Here is an 18,384-nt window from a genome sequence, read left to right as displayed (position 1 = left end):
AAGCAGTGGTATCAACGCAGAGTACTCGAACGTTCCAGCCAGACTTTGAAGCAGTGGTATCAACGCAGAGTACTCATATGGAAAATCTGTCCCGGTCAAATCAATTGGTTTTTACATATGTTGTAGCTTATGACCTACTGAACAAAAGATGTAATGGGCACAAAGCTTAATAATGGACAGTTATCGAGTTATAACCAGTCAAACATGAAAAATTCGGACTGCCGAATAGTCAAATCTCGGAAGGTATTGATTTTTTTGAAAAATGTTTGAAACAAACATAGTAGGGTTTTACAAAATCTGTTAGTTGGTGACATTATTTGTGAATTTTGAATGACCTTGAAAAGCTCCGTGAATAAAAATCTTCCACAAAAATGCCTATTTTTTATTATATTCGTGTAGCTAAATTCGAGACGTTTTCGAAATATTTTTGATGAACCTTTTTTCTACTAAAACTTCTTGAGAACTAATATACATGATTTACCATCTCTAGTTATGAGCGTAGAGTTATGTGTAGAGCGCTCGATTCGTACAGCTAGAGCCGTCAGGCGATTCATCCCCACTGCTACACTGCGGGCGGTATACTGTACGACTCGTGTATAGATACCCGGGGTGCCTCGCTGTTGCTGCGCATGACTTGGCGCGAGACACTACCGTGTCTCTTGATACTCTATCTGCAATCTGTGAGAAATCATATTGGTTGATATTGCTAGCGCAGGCATCGTCATCACTAAGCATCTATTCTAGCGTTATTGCTGCCGAATGCTATTACTTTCTGGCATTACTACGTCCGATATTGATATTATTATCAATGTATTCTGTTCATTTTGGTCTCAGGAATTATTTCACCAGAAAAGTTTTTAATATCTAATCAATCTGATATTGCTACGCAATTCGATAATAAAGTATTATCATGGCTTACAGACATGGAATCCATTGTTATGTTTGCGATCGTGCTTTTCAAGCTCGACAAATGGTACGAATCAATGGCGATAATGATGCAATTAAAAAACAAATCGCTGTTTTTAGGCGAACTGGGCTGAGTAAGGAGCCCATTGATATAGACAATGAAAGCCGATTATGTTTTAATTGCAATGTATCTATTGTACATGAAATAGAACAGATAGAACTTGATCCGACTTGCCTACGACTCAACGTTATTACCGTTATTACCGTTATTACCAAACCCGAAATAATTCTTGTTTATTTTGCAATGCTATTGTAAATATTAGACCACTGTCGTTAGAATCCAGGGTAAATGTCTTTGTTCTGAAAAATTTTTATATTCCTGAACACGTTTATTGTTGTGACCAACATTTGGATGATCGCGGATTTATTTTACAGTTACTGCTGCCAGGTTTGCGATTTATTTATAGACCATATGTAATAAAAGTTCAGCAACTGCAAGTTTTCTTAGAAGCTCTTCGTAATATAGCAAATAATAATAATCGTTATGAAAACGAAAATAGTTTTATAGAGGATTAATTTAAATGTATAGCACCCATTACAAAACAACAGTTTCAAGAATTGTATTGTGATCCTATATTCCAAGAACGTGGTATCAGAAACGTTACTAAAAAAGATGTTTTAATTTTTTATGCAAGCTGCGACAAGGACTGTCTGACGAATTTCTTAAAGTATTGTTTCAGTATTCCTCTAGACAAGCAGTGAGTTTAGCGATTTCCAAAGTTCGGCAGTCTTTAGTAAACAGATTTGTCCCTGATAATATTGGTTTTCAAGCTATAACTCGAGAAGAGTATATAATGAGACATGTAACACCTTTTGCAAACGAATTATATAATTCTGAGCCAGCTATTCCGAAAGTAATTGCTTATATTGACGGGACTTATTTTTATACTCATAAAAGTAGCAACTTTCGTGTTTTACGACAAACATACTCAATGCAAAAAGGTCGACATCTGATAAAACCTTCTCTTATAGTTGCTCCAGATGAGTATATACTGGCTATTCAGGGTCCTTACTTTTCTAATTCTCGTAACAATGATGCTCGAATATTAAATAATGAATTTCAACGTGATGCGGACAATATGAGAGGATGGTTTCATGATGGTGACATTTTTATATTAGATCGTGGATATCGAGATGCTCAGCCATTACTTCGTGAATTAGGCATTGAGTATAAAATGCCAGCTTTTCTTGGACCTCAACAGAAACAATTATTCACTGAAGAAGCTAATGAGTCTCGATTGGTGACAAAAACAAAATGGATAATTGAAACTAGAAATGGACATATCATGCCTATGTTCAAGTTTTTTGATCATACAATTATAATGTCTCATCTTCATCACTTAGGCGAGTTTTATAACATTGCAGGTGCTATAATTAATAGATATTGTGGCGGCCTACGGCAACCACAAAAATAGCGATAACACAATATTCGCGAAATATTATCGTTTCTCGCAAGTGCTCGTCCGTCCGCGCGTAGTGCGAGAGACGCCGCTAGTCGGCGCAAGGCGCTCGAGCCAACAAGAAGGTGGAAAGCAGTCCGGCGGGCATATAGCGCGTCCGCGCGTAGTTGCGGGCAGCACCGCTAGGCGGCGCAAGACGCCCGGGCCAACCTGCAAGTAGAAAGCCGCCCAGCCGGAATATAGGGCAGACCCCCTGCAGAGAAAGCACGAAGAAAGTTATAGGCGCCAGACGCCTCACTTTCAAGCGCAAGTCGCTAAAACGTTGGAGAAATCACGAAGAGAGTTCTAGGCGCCAGTCGCCTGCTCTCTAGCGCAAAGTCGCTTTAAAAACGTTGGGACACGACACGGCGCCAGTCGCCGAGAAACCCGGCAAGACGCCGCGGATAGAGAGCATCATCTCGCTACCTACGGTGGCCGAGATCGCCCTCCGGCGCAAGACTCGCCCGACGCCACTACACGTCACCTCGGCCAAACGGAGAAGAATCGACGCCCATCCGCCTCCAACATCAGGCGCCCGATCGCCTCCACCTACGGTCGCTCGGCCATTGCCAGCTACAGGCGCTCGGTCGCCGCCATCAACTGGCGCTCCGTCGCCTCCAACTACCGGCGCTCAGACGCCGCTTAACCTGGGCACTGTGGACCTGACCCTCGTCGCCAGTCCACCATCCGCCAGGAACAACTCACCGGCTCCAGGAGCCCTGCTACACGGGAAGAAAAGGCGTAAGGACCGGCTTCAGGCTTTATTCGGCGCTAGCCCGCCAAAGCCAATTAACGGGCATTCCGGCTCAAAAGCCCAGAGGGACAGACCAGTCACGCCGGACATCCAACAACCGCGGAGTATCACTCCGCCGATTCCGTGGTATCCGCCGCCGCTTGTCTCGCCTCTACGACGAACACCCATTAAACGGGACAGTACAACGCAAACGAGCCCCTGCAAAACCGGGATCGACGTAGCGACGCAAACCAAGCGACGAGGAGGAAGAGCACGTAGAGTGCTAAATAACAACAATCACCAAACGCTCAATCGCAACTATAATAAAGAGAATTGTGGGCACAAATGTAAGACAGGAATGGAGAGAACAGAATAAAATATATTTTAAATGGCAAAAACATTCATTTCTCTACCTTCATATAAGATAAGTTGGGTAGTATCCTTAAGCGATAGATCTCCGATCCCGTACCTACCCACAAATTGGTGACCCCGACGTGATCAAAAAAAAGGTAGTAGCCATGAATGGAAACGGAGGGAACGGAGGAAACGGAGAGAATATTATCAACAAACTCGCCATAAAAATACCTCCGTTCTGGAACGACGAACCAGAGCTATGGTTTGCCCAGCTTGAAGGGCAGTTTGTACTCAGCGGCATCACGCAAGATACCACGAAGTACTCCTACGTACTTTCGCAATTAGATTCCCGACAAATCAAAGAGGTCAAAGACATAATCACACAACCACCTGACGCGAATAAATATGAAGCCATTAAACGAGCTCTTATACAACGATTATCCGTTTCCCAAGAGCAGCGCACGCGACAACTTCTGGAACTGGAGGAAATAGGAGACCGTAAACCGTCGCAGTTTTTACGACACCTACGAACGCTAGCCGCAAATAATGTCCCCGACTCTCTCTTACGCACATTATGGTTGGGGAGACTTCCCCCACAAATGCAGATGATTCTAGCGACGCGTGCAGAAGATCACCTTAACGATGTTGCTGAACAGGCCGATCGGATTCATGAGATGGCCAGCAGGGGTGTAGTCGCGACTACCACCGCACCCAGGGAAACGCTAGAAGCTCAGATCCTGGCGTTAGCAAGAAAAGTTTCCACTCTCTCCACGCATTTCTCCAGGAGCAGATCGAGAGAAAGACGACCGGCCAGGAAAAAGAGCCAAAACCGAAGCGAAAGCCAAAGCAAAAACTACAACAAAGGATACTGTTTTTACCACAACAGATTTGGCGGCAAAGCTAAGAAGTGCACACAACCATGCACATTTAATACGGAAAAAGGCCAGGGCAGTCACTGATGGCGGCCAGTGACCTCGCCCAAAGACCTCGTCGCCTTTATGTAACGTGTCATACAACCAAGAAGCGATTCCTGGTAGACACTGGATCAGACGTTAGTGTATATCCCCGCACGATGGCAGCAGAATACATAACGCCTTCTAACTACGAATTATTTGCAGCAAACGGCTCCACCATTAGGACATATGGATGGATCACGATGCAACCAGAACTGGGGTTACGTCGACCATTCCCATGGCGTTTCGTCATCGCTAATGTTACGACGCCCATCATCGGAGCTGATTTCTTGGCATATTACCATCTACTACCAGACCTACAGAAGGGGGTGCTCCTAGATGGAAAAACGAACCTTCACACCATCGGCACATCGGAATTTGGGATCGCAGAGTCAATAAAGGCACTAACAATTGAAAAGAAATACCACCGGATTTTGGCAGAATTTCCCGATATTACAAGGGCTACTGCTAAGATACGCACGGTCAAACATAACACCCTGCACTTCATTAAAACGACAGAAAGCCCCCCAGAAGCCTGTCGGCCGCGCAGATTGGCCCCGGATAGACTCAAGGCAGCAAAAGCGGAATTCAATCTCTTATTACAGGAAGGGGTCATTCAAACGTCAAAGAGCCCGTGGGCAGCCCCCTTGCATATGGTTCCTAAAAAGAGGGATTCCTGGAGGCCTTGTGGAGATTATAGAAGGCTTAATGCAAGGACGGTGCCGGATCGATATCCGATTCCGCATATAGAAGATTTTTCGCAAACTCTGCACAACAAAAAAATTTTTTCAACAGTGGATTTGGTCCGGGCATACAATCAAATACCCGTACATCCCGATGATGTGCCCAAGACAGCTATTACCACTCCTTTCGGCCTGTTTGAATTTCGGTTTATGCCATTCGGCCTACGTAATGCAGCACAAACGTTCCAGCGCTTCATCAATGAGATCACGAGCGACTTCGAATTCTGCTACGCATATATCGATGACATACTGATAGCATCAACCAATGAGAAGGAGCATGAAGAACATTTACGCAAGCTCTTCAAACGCCTAGAAGAGAATGGCATCTTGTTAAGCCCAGGTAAATGCGTCTTCGGAGCCGACAAGGTACTCTTTTTAGGGTATGAGGTATCAAAAGAGGGTACCAGACCTCCACCCGAGAGAATAGAGGCAATTAAAAATTTTCCAAAACCTGAGAATATGCAACAATTACGACAGTATCTGGGAACATTAAATTTCTATCGTAGATTCATTCCTAATGCTGCGAAAGAGCAAGTATTGCTAAATGGCCTACTCAGCGGTCCAAAGGTGCCAAAGAAGGCACCAATAACATGGAATGCCGAATTAGATGAGGCTTTCATAAGAAGGAAGGATAGTCTAGCCCGAGCAACACTGCTAGCACATCCGGAACCAGAGGCGGAGATAACTCTCACTACCGATGCATCCGACAGAGCCATTGGGGCTGTGATACAGCAGCGTGACGGAAAAGATTGGCGACCGTTAGCTTTTTTCAGCAAGAAATTAAATCCGGCGCAACAAAAATACAGCCCATATGATAGAGAGCTACTGGCAATTTACATGGCAATAAAACATTATCGCCACATGCTCGAAGGAAGAATCTTCACGATATTCACTGACCACAAGCCCATAACGTACGCTTTCCAGCAAGAGCTGTTACACAGTTCTCCCAGACAAGCGAGACACTTACAATACATCGGGCAATTTACCACCGACATACGCCATATCCCAGGGAAAGACAACACGGTCGCTGATGCCTTGTCAAGAATCGAAGAAATTCGAACAGCAATAAATTTGGAGAATTTAGCAAAGGCACAAGAGGAAGATACCGAGATGCAAGAAATGCTAGAAGGGAACTCTTCACTCATGCTCCAGAAAATACAAATACCAGGGACAGAGGCCATGTTGTATTGTGATGTCTCAACACCAGTCGCACGCCCCTTTGTTGCCAAGCAATACAGGAAGCAAATTTTCGAATCTTTACATAGCCTCTCACATCCAGGGACTAAAACAACAGCAAAATTGGTCGCAGAACGCTATGTCTGGCCAAGAGTCAAGGCGGATTGTCATCAATGGGCAAGAGCCTGCATCAATTGCCAGAAAGCAAAGATTCACAAACACAATCGTGCGCCGATTGGCAAATTCATAGGCCCAACAAAGCGGTTTGAACACGTACACATAGACCTGGTAGGACCACTACCACTATCAAAAGGCTACAGATACTGCCTCACGATAATTGATCGTTTCACCAGATGGCCTGAAGCCATACCAATGACAGAGATCACAGCGGAAGCAACAGCTCAAAATCTATTCACTCATTGGATAGCAAGATTCGGCACACCGGTACGTATAACCACAGATCAAGGAAGACAGTTTGTGGCCGATTTATTTCAACAGCTGACCAAATTGACAGGAACGACACACATCCGCACAACAGCTTACCACCCGGCAGCTAATGGCATGGTCGAACGCTTACATCGCCAGATGAAAACTGCAATTAAATGCCACGCAACGGAAGCATGGACCGAAGTGCTACCGATAGTCATGATGGGGATCAGAGCAGCCTATAAAGAAGATCTCAAAGCGACACCCGCCGAATTGGTGTACGGAGAAACACTGAGACTTCCTGGCGAATTTCTGCAAGAAACCCAGGTAGCAACTGGCGATGCAAGCGACTTTGTACTGAGATTAAAGAAAGCAATGAAAGAATTACGACCACAACCGGTTAAAAGTCATGGAACGCCTGCCACTTTTCAGTGCAAAGATTTGAAAAACTCAACACATGTATTTCTGAGGCAAGATGCACCAACACGAGCATTACAACCAACATACGATGGTCCGTACGAAGTCCTCAATAGAACAGAAAAGGTCTACAAGTTACGAGCGAACGGAAAAACCGTCCACGTAACTACAGACCAGCTGAAACCCGCTTACGTACTGGCAGACTCGGAACCAACACCAACACCAAAGCAGCCTGAAAAGCAGGAAGACAAATCACCCATCGAAACAAAAACAAGAAGTGGCAGAGTGTCACGAAAAACTGTCCGTTTCCAGTCACCGGACTAAAAGACAACGAAGGGGGTAATGTGGCGGCCTACGGCAACCACAAAAATAGCGATAACACAATATTCGCGAAATATTATCGTTTCTCGCAAGTGCTCGTCCGTCCGCGCGTAGTGCGAGAGACGCCGCTAGTCGGCGCAAGGCGCTCGAGCCAACAAGAAGGTGGAAAGCAGTCCGGCGGGCATATAGCGCGTCCGCGCGTAGTTGCGGGCAGCACCGCTAGGCGGCGCAAGACGCCCGGGCCAACCTGCAAGTAGAAAGCCGCCCAGCCGGAATATAGGGCAGACCCCCTGCAGAGAAAGCACGAAGAAAGTTATAGGCGCCAGACGCCTCACTTTCAAGCGCAAGTCGCTAAAACGTTGGAGAAATCACGAAGAGAGTTCTAGGCGCCAGTCGCCTGCTCTCTAGCGCAAGGCCCGATCGCCTCCACCTACGGTCGCTCGGCCATTGCCAGCTACAGGCGCTCGGTCGCCGCCATCAACTGGCGCTCCGTTGCCTCCAACTACCGGCGCTCAGACGCCGCTTAACCTGGGCACTGTGGACCTGACCCTCGTCGCCAGTCCACCATCCGCCAGGGACAACTCACCGGCTCCACGAGCCCTGCTACACGGGAAGAAAAGGCGTAAGGACCGGCTTCAGGCTTTATTCGGCGCTAGCCCGCCAAAGCCAATTAACGGCATTCCGGCTCAAAAGCCCAGAGGGACAGACCAGTCACGCCGGACATCCAACAACCGCGGAGTATCACTCCGCCGATTCCGTGGTATCCGCCGCCGCTTGTCTCGCCTCTACGACGAACACCCATTAAACGGGACAGTACAACGCAAACGAGCCCCTGCAAAACCGGGATCGACGTAGCGACGCAAACCAAGCGACGAGGAGGAAGAGCACGTAGAGTGCTAAATAACAACAATCATCAAACGCTCAATCGCAACTATAATAAAGAGAATTGTGGGCACAAATGTAAGACAGGAATGGAGAGAACAGAATAAAATATATTTTAAATGGCAAAAACATTCATTTCTCTATCTTCATATAAGATAAGTTGGGTAGTATCCTTAAGCGATAGATCTCCGATCCCGTACCTACCCACAAATATCATCCTTTAGTTTTAATGGAAGAAGCTAATGCAGGATTAGCAAGAGAACTTCTTGATAAATCTAGAAAGGTTAATATTGTTCAAGCGCGAGTTGAAGTAGAAAGGATGTGCTATAGAAATGCACAATGGATACATTTACATGAAGGACAGTTACGTGACTTTCCACGCCTAACATTAGAATATTTACGAGATTTGACTATTGGTACATTTCAGGTTCGTCTAGCAAGATCTTATATTCAAGATAAGATGCAGCGTGATGCACAAGAAGAATTTCAATTGGATTCGTTGTTTGATGAACAAGGTTTCATAAGGGTGCGAGTGTTTTCACGATTCCGTAATGCTACAAAACATCAAATATTTATAGCTTACAACATAAGAGATGCAGATAATATAGATGATGAGAGGCGATTTTTGGTTATTACTGCACCTGTAAGTCAGGCGCACGGACTGTGAGTACATGGTACATGTGCACATGTAACCAGCGTATTGTGGTATTTAGGATATGCACGACACCAGCCCAATGTTCGTTATCCCTCTTCATCATTATTGAACACAATATTAGATGCCGCTCAGAGACCACCACAGCAGGATCCAAATAATGAGTAATATACAATAAGATCATTTATTTTATTACCCCACACATACACACACACACATACACACACAGCAGAGAGGGTTTGGAGTCAAAAGATACTACGGGAGTGACGAACCGTGGGGTCCTTATCTCTGCTGTGATACATAAAGATTTTTGTTCACGGAGCTTTTCAAGGTCATTCAAAATTCACAAATAATGTCACCAACTAACAGATTTTGTAAAACCCTGCTATGTTTGTTTCAAACATTTTTCAAAAAAATCAATACCTTCCGAGATTTGACTATTCGGCAGCCCGAATTTTTCATGTTTGACTGGTTATAACTCGATAACTGTCCATTATTGAGCTTTGTGCCCATTACATCTTTTGTTCAGTAGGTCATAAGCTACAACATATGTAAAAACCAATTGATTTGACCGGGACAGATTTTCCATATGATTAGTGCGGGGTTCTTTAATTCTGAACAAAAGATTTTCTATAAACATGGGTCGAAAAATGCTTCCTTAAGAAATTATCGCTCAAAAACCTCTAATGCAAAGGAAGAGCAAAAGATGAAAAGAGAATGAAATAAAATGAAAATAAAACTTAATAAATTTCTTGAAAAAACGATAAAAATAAAAAATAAAAATCTTTTTTTTATGGAAATAAAATAAATTTTTTTGAACTAAAATAGCATGTAATAGTAAAGAATGAAGAAAGACGTAAAAAAACTATAACTGTTCTCAAAATATCCCCCTCTAGCTCCAAAACACTTTCGGCGTCGAGTAATGACCGATCTAGTTGCTCACGGATTTCCTCCTGATTCTTTAATCGATCTAACAATAAATAACAAAAGCACTTTTTGTACGTTTACAACTGGTTATATCAAAATCTATACAACATACAACAATCATTTTGATCTCATTTGAAAGATAATTTAATTTTCTACAACTTTTGTTTCGATACTTTTTGTTAAAATATTTTCCGATATTTGGAAAAATGTGTAAAATAATCACGATTTTAAAGGTTTTTGAGCGATAACTTCTTAAGAAAGCATTTTTCGACCTATGTTTATAGGAAACTTTTTGTTCAGAATTAAATTTCCTATAAGATCTCAAAGTCTGGCTGGAACGTTCGGGTCCACCCTGTATATATAGGGTGCCCCATTTTAAAAGTTCCACCCTCATAACTTTTCAGGTTCGTTTGAAGGAAAACGGATAAAAGTTGTAGGGAACGAAGGGGGATATCTAATAGTGATCTTGGATTTGACATAAGAGGTCATTTTCAAGGTCATTTGAAGGACAACTTCCGTTTTTTAAACGGAACCCCCTATTTTTCATTACATATTCTTGTAGCTTATCTCGAGAACTTTCCAAAACACTAATAAAGTATTTTTTCATTAAGTACTTTTTGAATTATTTTATATTTTAATCTGACATATTTTGATATAAAAAATAAAATATTTCGTAAAATATTCAGTTTTCAATAATCTTATCGTAATACTTTTATGTACAGAATAATGAGACAAATCAATTAGTGCCAAAAAAAACAAATAATTGTTTAAAAAAACACATTGTAAATAATTTTCTTAAAAACAATTATTTTTTATACTAATGATGACAGATTATAAAATAACTTAAAAAGTATTTAATAAAAAAATACTTTATTATAGTGTTTTGGAAAGCTCTCGAAATAAGCTACAAGAATATGTAATGAAAAACAGGGGGTTCCATTTAAAAAACGGAAGTTGTCCTTCAAATGACCTTGAAAATGACCTCTTATGTCAAATCCAAGGTCACTATTAGATATCCCCCTTCGTTCCCTACAACTTTTATCCGAGTCGTTTTCTTTCAAACGTTGATTCTGAAAAGTTATGAGGGTGGAACTTTTAAAATGGGACACCCTGTATATATACAGAGTGTCCGGTAAAGATTGTGTCAACGTTCGTGAGCAGATAGAGCACATTAAACTGAACAGAAAAGTCCTGTAATATTTTTTTCTATAACACTTAATAAAGAAATTATTTTTAAATAAAGTCTGCCAATGAGTTCCGATCTTAGCCGTGCGCCTGATAGTGTGCGTGAGCGCTCTGTCGCTACGGCCACGTACTCTACCAGGCGGTCGGCTCACCGACGTGCGTCCGGTTAAAAGTCGGCGCTGATTGACCAGACTTTACTCGATAATATTTCTTTTATTAAGTGTTATAGAAAAAAATGTTATAGAACTTTTCTGTTAAGTTTACTGTGCTCTACCCTCTCACGAGCGTTGGCACAATCTTTACCGTACACCCTGTATATGTATGTGTGGGGGGGGGGGGAGTATGTATGTATGTATGGATGGATGGATGGGTGGGTGGGTGAATGTGAATGGTTGAATGTGTAGGTCGACGGGTATGTGTGTGGGTGGGTGGGTAAGAGAATGTGGGTGTGTGTAATAATTATCTCGTAATAAGTAAGATACATGTGCATCTCTGAAGTACACTGATATACCTATGATTGTTTCTTATTGTTAGCAGGACAAGATATACATAAAAACAAGACTGTTGGTATATTCCAAAAAAAAATTTATATAGAGGTATAATTAATTATGATTAAAACAAAGCAGTGGACGTATTTGATAATTCGGAAGAAATAGACACATGTATCTCAAAACTTTCTTGATATAGATAGCTCTTTTAGAAAGATCATATCATATCCTGTCTGTGTGTGTCGAACGTTAAAATAACCGCAGATATCGTACACGAAAAGGGGAAATACGTATCATTCTGTATACATATGTGAAATCTACATAGAATTTATTGAGCTTAATTCTACATATTTAATACAAAAATCATATTTGATATATTTATTCGAACTTCTTTTTAACGTTCGATTGCATTCGTTAATGCCTGATAGACTTTTATTTAGATTTTGATTATGATTTATTAATTTTTTATTCATGAAATGCACACAAGTATATGTATATTTATATTACAATTCAATGTATTGTTTTCTTTCACATAGCCGAATCGCTCACTGCATACAATCTTATATATTTTCCTCGTTCTTAACCAATCGACCAAATAAGTATAGATTATTGTTATTAATTGTTATTCAAGAAACGCAACTCTTTTTGAAGCATATGTATATTTACTCTAATATTGCGCTTGAAAAAAAACATGCAACTGATTCTCAGAGTTTAGTTGTTCATTATTCGGCAAATTATGAGACACACTGTAGAACCGAGAACGCACTCTCGGGGTCAAACTTCTCTCTCTTTCGCTTTTATCATGAGAACTGGTTTCGCCCGGCATCACATTGCACATGTCTCTATTCCTTGTATATTCGCGGAAATCATGATTAGATTACATGGAGGCAGAAACAACAAAAAAGAAACATCACCAATGTGTACACTCGTGGCGTTAATAGATAATAATCTAGAGATTAAGGTAATCATCCACGTACATTACATTATGCGAAACCTTACATAAAAGAAGTTATAACATTAGTCTTAAGGAGAAACTGGACGGATCAGCTACGTAAAAAGTTAATAAATGTATGTCTATTATTTCTAATATATTCCAAGATTCATGAATTTTTAACATTGCGCACACATACATATAAAGCACTTTTAGACTTTTAAAATATAAAATTAATAATTAATTTTTGAATTAAAGTAAAGATTTGCACTGTAGAATTAAAATTTTTATTTTCATAAATTTCTGTATAGGGTGTCCCATTTTAACTTTTACACTGTAATATCTCAAAAATCTTGCATTTTCAAAAAAAAGTTTTAGGCAAATTATTTGACTCGAAGAGCAACATAAGAAAGTGTCAAGTGTGTTAAAGGTTATCTGAAGATCACCTTTAATTTTTTAAATAGAAATCACCATTTTGCATTACATATTTTTATAGCTCGAAAGCTTTTCAAAACATTATAATAAAGTATTTTTTCATTAAGAATTTTTCGAGTCATTTTATATCTTAATCTGACATATTTTGATATAAAAAATAAAACATCTCGTAAAATATTTAATTATCGATAATCTAATCGTAATATTTTTATGCACAGAATAATGAGACAAATCAATTGGTATAAAAGAACTAATTGTTTTTAAGAAAAAATATGTAATAATAATTATTTATAATATATCTTTTTTAATAATTATTTAATTTTTTTATACAAATTGATTTGTTTCATTATTCTGTACATAAAAGTATTATGGTAAGATTATCGAAAACTAAATATTTTACGAGATATTTTATTTTTTATATCAAAATATGTCAGATTAAGATATAAAATAACTCAAAAAATACTTAATGAAAAAATACTTTATTATATTTTGAAAAGCTCTCGAACTAAACTATAAGAATATGTAATAGAAAATAGAGATTTCCATTTGAGAAATTAAAGGTGACCTTCACGTGACCTTTAAACAACTATCCAAAATCAAACTAATGGCATCATCTTATATCCCTCTTCGAGTCAAATAATTTTCGTCTTAAACATTTTTTTGAAAATGCATGGTTTTCGAAATATTACGATGTGAAAGTTAAAATGAGACACTGTACAGTCAGTTTATAAAATTTTAGTGGTACAATCACTATAAAGAAGATAATTCGAGATAAGATAATATGTACAATTTTGAGATTAAATTATATTATAAGCTACAGAGCAAATCTTTATTTTAACTCATAACTTAATTATTAATTTTATATTTTAAAAAGCTAAAAGTGCTTTGTATGTGCAATATGAAATTCATGAATCTCGAAATGAATTAGATTTATTAAGTTTTGACGTAGCTGATCCATCCAGTTATTCTTGTTAAGCTAGCACGAGTGAACAACCGTTTGGATACAGAACAATTGGACACCGCTCGATTGGACATGTAGTATTGGACACGGAACGATCGGACACAGAATTATTGGACACCGCACGATTGGACACAGAATTATTGGACACTACACGATTGGACACCGCACGATTGAACACTGCACGATTGGACATCGCATAATTGGACACTGCACAATTGGACACCGCATTATTGGTCACTGCACGATTGACACCGCACGATTGAACACTGCACGATTGGACATAATGGGTTTCGCCCCCCCCCCCCTCTACGGGAGGACTCCACTTCCGGAAGATATAATCTAACCATACCTATTTCTCATTTAAAACTAAAATTTATGCTTCTGCTTGTGCCCACTTTGTGCATAATTACCGGTGTCCAATCACTTGAATTGAAATTTGTATAATATACTCACCAAATTAAATTGTTAGAAACAGAATTCGATCGAAGATTTTCTGATTTCAAAAGATGTGAATTTCAAAAGCAGTTTTGTCTTTTTACCTCACCTCTGTCTATTGATATTAAAATTGTTGATAAAAACTTATACAAATGGAATTAATTGAAATCCAATATGACTTTTTGCTGATGCACAAATGTATGGAAGTTGGGATTCCGGACTTTTATACATATTTACCTGCAGATCGATTTCCCAAAATGTTATCTTTTGTTACGCGTATATTGGCTATGTTCGGAAGCGCAAATCTATGCAAGCAACTATTTTCTTTAATGAAAAATAACAAAACTCCAGGAAGATCAAGATTAACCGATCAACCGATCTATCATCAATTTTGAAAATTACATCAATTCAACATATTCAACCAACTGATTCAACTTTGATGATTCGCTTTGTGAAAAACGGTGCCAAATATTCTCTAGACAATAATACTAAATTATGATTTTATTGTTTTTTTTTATAGTTTCTATTTTTGTTTTTTATTAAAAAAGTCGTAAAATATTTTTAATTTAAAAAATAACGTATTAAAAAAATACATATAATGTATATTATATATTGTATAATATATATATACTAAATACAATAATTCTAAAAACCGTATTTTATTTATTTTTTGAATATTGAAGACAAGCTTAATACAAAATAATTCATATGACCCATGATGCAAAACGAGTTTGACATGCCTGCTATAGATCATATATGAAACAAATCGATAAGACCACAATCTTCCAAGGTTTTTAATTTGTAAATTCAAATTACTGCATACATATAGTGTACATACACTCGGCACTATTAATGCTTTTTTGCCTGAAGATAGCCGCTTCTGAGTCCAATAATAGTTAGACGTATCGCGTCTAATTATTTGTAGATCGTTACTGTTGGTTCAAAAAATATTCACACACACAATTAATATATTCATATATATACAATATATAATTAGACGCGATGCATCTAGCTATTATTGGACTTGGAAGTCTATCTTCAGACGAGAATGACGCCGAGTGGACAAAAGAGCAAATCTTCTCTGTTTCTGTGGTAAAGAAAAAAAACAGATTTAAATGTTATTTAAAATAAAAAAATATGTACTCCGTCCAGCGAGAGAATAACATTTGCGCATAGGCAGACAAAGTGGGGAGAACATGGCGAAATACTCAGTACCGTATACGTAGATACGGCTTCCTCGGGTCCGGGATTATTATTTTAGTTTGGAAAATTAAAAAGATGAAATAATCTTGATTAATTTTAATGTGATATAAAATCGAAATCTTATACACGATACAAAATTAAAATAAGGAATAATATGATAGGCAGCTACAAGAGCAAGAGTTGTAATATATTTAAATTATACAGTCGGGGGAATCTGTTGCTACCACTGGCAAGCTGTACGAGCAATATGGCGATGTAGTGGGAGCTTTCTAGGCATTCTATAGGAGGAGATCTGCGCGAAACGGATGGGTTTTCGTCCAATCCGAGGTTATTCTCTCGGAGTATACAAGACTAGATAAAGAGAGATAAATTACGAGTTACTTTGAGAGAAATATATCATATAGTTAATAAAAATTATTTATTTTTATCGTCACTATGCTAATGTCAATAAAGCCATTATAGAAAAAAAAACATTCGAACCATATTATCCTAGAAACATCTTGTGGAATTTACATGATCATCGACAGAATTTCAAATTATTGTATTTTGGTATTAATCATAGAAAAGATTAAACGATATCTGGGTAAATATAGCGAAAAGGGGACCCAGTCCCAATGACCTTGACCTTGACATGTGTTGTCAAGGACATAATTGTGAGTAACTTTTTCTTCTAATGTAATCGTCGCTCGTTGCTTATTGAAAAGTTATTAACAAAAAAAGTTTGAAATATACCAAAATACATGCAAATCTGGACAGGAAGCACGCGCGCGCGCACACGCACACACACACGGGGGAGTACTACGGGGGCATTCGGCCCCTCTCCCGCACCCGCCCCGCCGCACAGTGGGGCAATACGGTGAAAAACCGGACATTCTAAGAAGAAAAAAGAAGTTTTCAAATTCTGAAAATTAATTTATTCTTATTTGGACTACTGATCAAAATATCCATTAATATTTTTAAAAATCTATTTTACTTGTTATTGTTATTAGAAAACATGATGAAATTTGGTACTAAATGAATGGAAGAATTTTTATAATTTCGTTGCTTACTTTTAAGACATCGTGAGTTACATATAAAAAGGAATTCACATAAAATGAATTTTAGCAATTATTTAGCAAAATAATTCACTAATAATATTCTCACTAATAATATTTACGTTAGTTAAAAGTTCTTAGTCCTCCGATATGTATATATACAAATATTTTCCTAAATCATTTTAAAAAAAATTAAAGTTTTACTTTCAAAGTGCTTCAAAATTAATGGTCTAAAACGGTCCAACATGTGCAATATATTAATCAATTGTGGAAAATATGTACTTTATACAAATATCCTATTTGGCCTACCCCTGGGCACCCCTTTTATAAAAAAATTACAGTAAAAGTTATAATAAGCGGTTAAAATATTATAACAGAATTCGGAATAATTTTATATTATGTCAAACAAATATAAGTATAAAATTATTCCGAACTCTATAACAATAACAAGTAAAATAGATTTTTAAAAATACTAATGGATATTTTGACTAGTAGTCTAAATAAGAATAAATTAATTTTTAGAATATGAAGACTTTTTTCTTCCTAAAATGTCCGGTTTTTGACCGTATCGGCCTACCGGCGGAGTGGGTATGGAAGGGGGGCCGAAGGCTCCCCTTGACCCCCCCCCCCCGTGTGTGTGTGTGCACGCGCTCATGCGTACTTTCTGTCCATGCACTTTGATATATTTCAAACTTTCAAGTTTTATCTTTCCCTCTTCCCCCAGCGTGGTAATCTTCCACGTTTCGATACTCGAGAATATAATTATCAACATTATATTGCTGAATTTTTATTTAAAAGACTCTACTTAAACAATACCTTTGATAAGCGTATTGGTTTTTTTCAAATAATGATTATATCCAATAAATAATTAATTCGACATATTTATATTTTATTTTTGAACACCCTATATATGTAAAAACTTGTATGTTTATTTAAATTTATATGTATAGTATACGTAGGACTATTTCTGTAAACTAACTTAAATATCCAGTTTTTCATTGTCAGGTTATGTATAAATCTTGATTTCTACGAATTTTTGTTTGTTAATTTTTGTAAACAACGAGCGACGGTTAAAACCTTCTGAGAATTATTCAGGGCGATGACCTTGACAACATATGTCAAGGTCAAGGTCATTGGGGCTGAGTCCCTTTTTCGCTATATTTACCGATGCTTAATATATTACGATGTGTATGCATGTGTATGTGTCTAATTGCTATTATACAATCCCCCCCTCTCACTCTCTCTCTCTCTCCCTCCTCCTACCCGCTCCTTTCCTTCCCTCCCATTCTTCTCTATCTCCTCTCTCCCCTCTCCCCTCTCTCCCTCACCCCTCCACACATACACCCACCCTCCCTTCCTCCTCCCACTCCCTCCTTCCCGCCCTCCCCTCCTCCTCTCTCTCTCCCTTCCTCTCATCCTGTCTCCCCCTCTCTCTCTCCCTCTCCCTCTCCCTCTCTCTCTCTCTCTCTCTCTCTCTCTCTCTCTCTCTCTCTCTCTCTCTCTCTCTCCCTCTCTCCCTCTCTCCCTCTCTCTCTCTCTCTCAATTTAAATGGATAAGCAAAAACAGTGCGATTTTCATAATGTCGAATTACAATTATTGACAATACCAGGAAAGATAAAGGATGTAACATATTTATAATGAAATGTGCTAATAAAATTCTTACAAAATCTTTCTTATATTCTTGTGTCTACTATACTTTAATATCTGGAAAGACTTCTATAT

General features: G+C 38.8%; 2 protein-coding genes across 2 annotated transcripts in view; one reads left to right on the top strand and one right to left on the bottom strand.

Annotated features, from left to right (window-relative positions):
- Nucleotides 1–18,384, bottom strand: part of Fim (plastin-2 Fim) — a 105,088-nt gene that overhangs the window by 63,645 nt on the left and 23,059 nt on the right. The window lies entirely within an intron of this gene.
- On the top strand, nucleotides 3,657–4,451 carry LOC138938931 (uncharacterized). Its single transcript, XM_070306345.1, has one exon. It carries the CDS (start codon nucleotides 3,657–3,659, stop codon nucleotides 4,449–4,451), a length of 795 nt encoding a protein of 264 aa, XP_070162446.1.

This window comes from Polyergus mexicanus, unplaced genomic scaffold (genome assembly GCF_030449975.1).
Source record: "Polyergus mexicanus isolate NDT 795.1 unplaced genomic scaffold, iyPolMexi1.0 SCAF_13, whole genome shotgun sequence".
In the NCBI taxonomy this organism is placed as follows: domain Eukaryota; kingdom Metazoa; phylum Arthropoda; class Insecta; order Hymenoptera; family Formicidae; genus Polyergus; species Polyergus mexicanus.
Note: the sequence above shows the minus strand (reverse complement) of the source record. Positions and strands in the feature narration are given on the sequence as shown.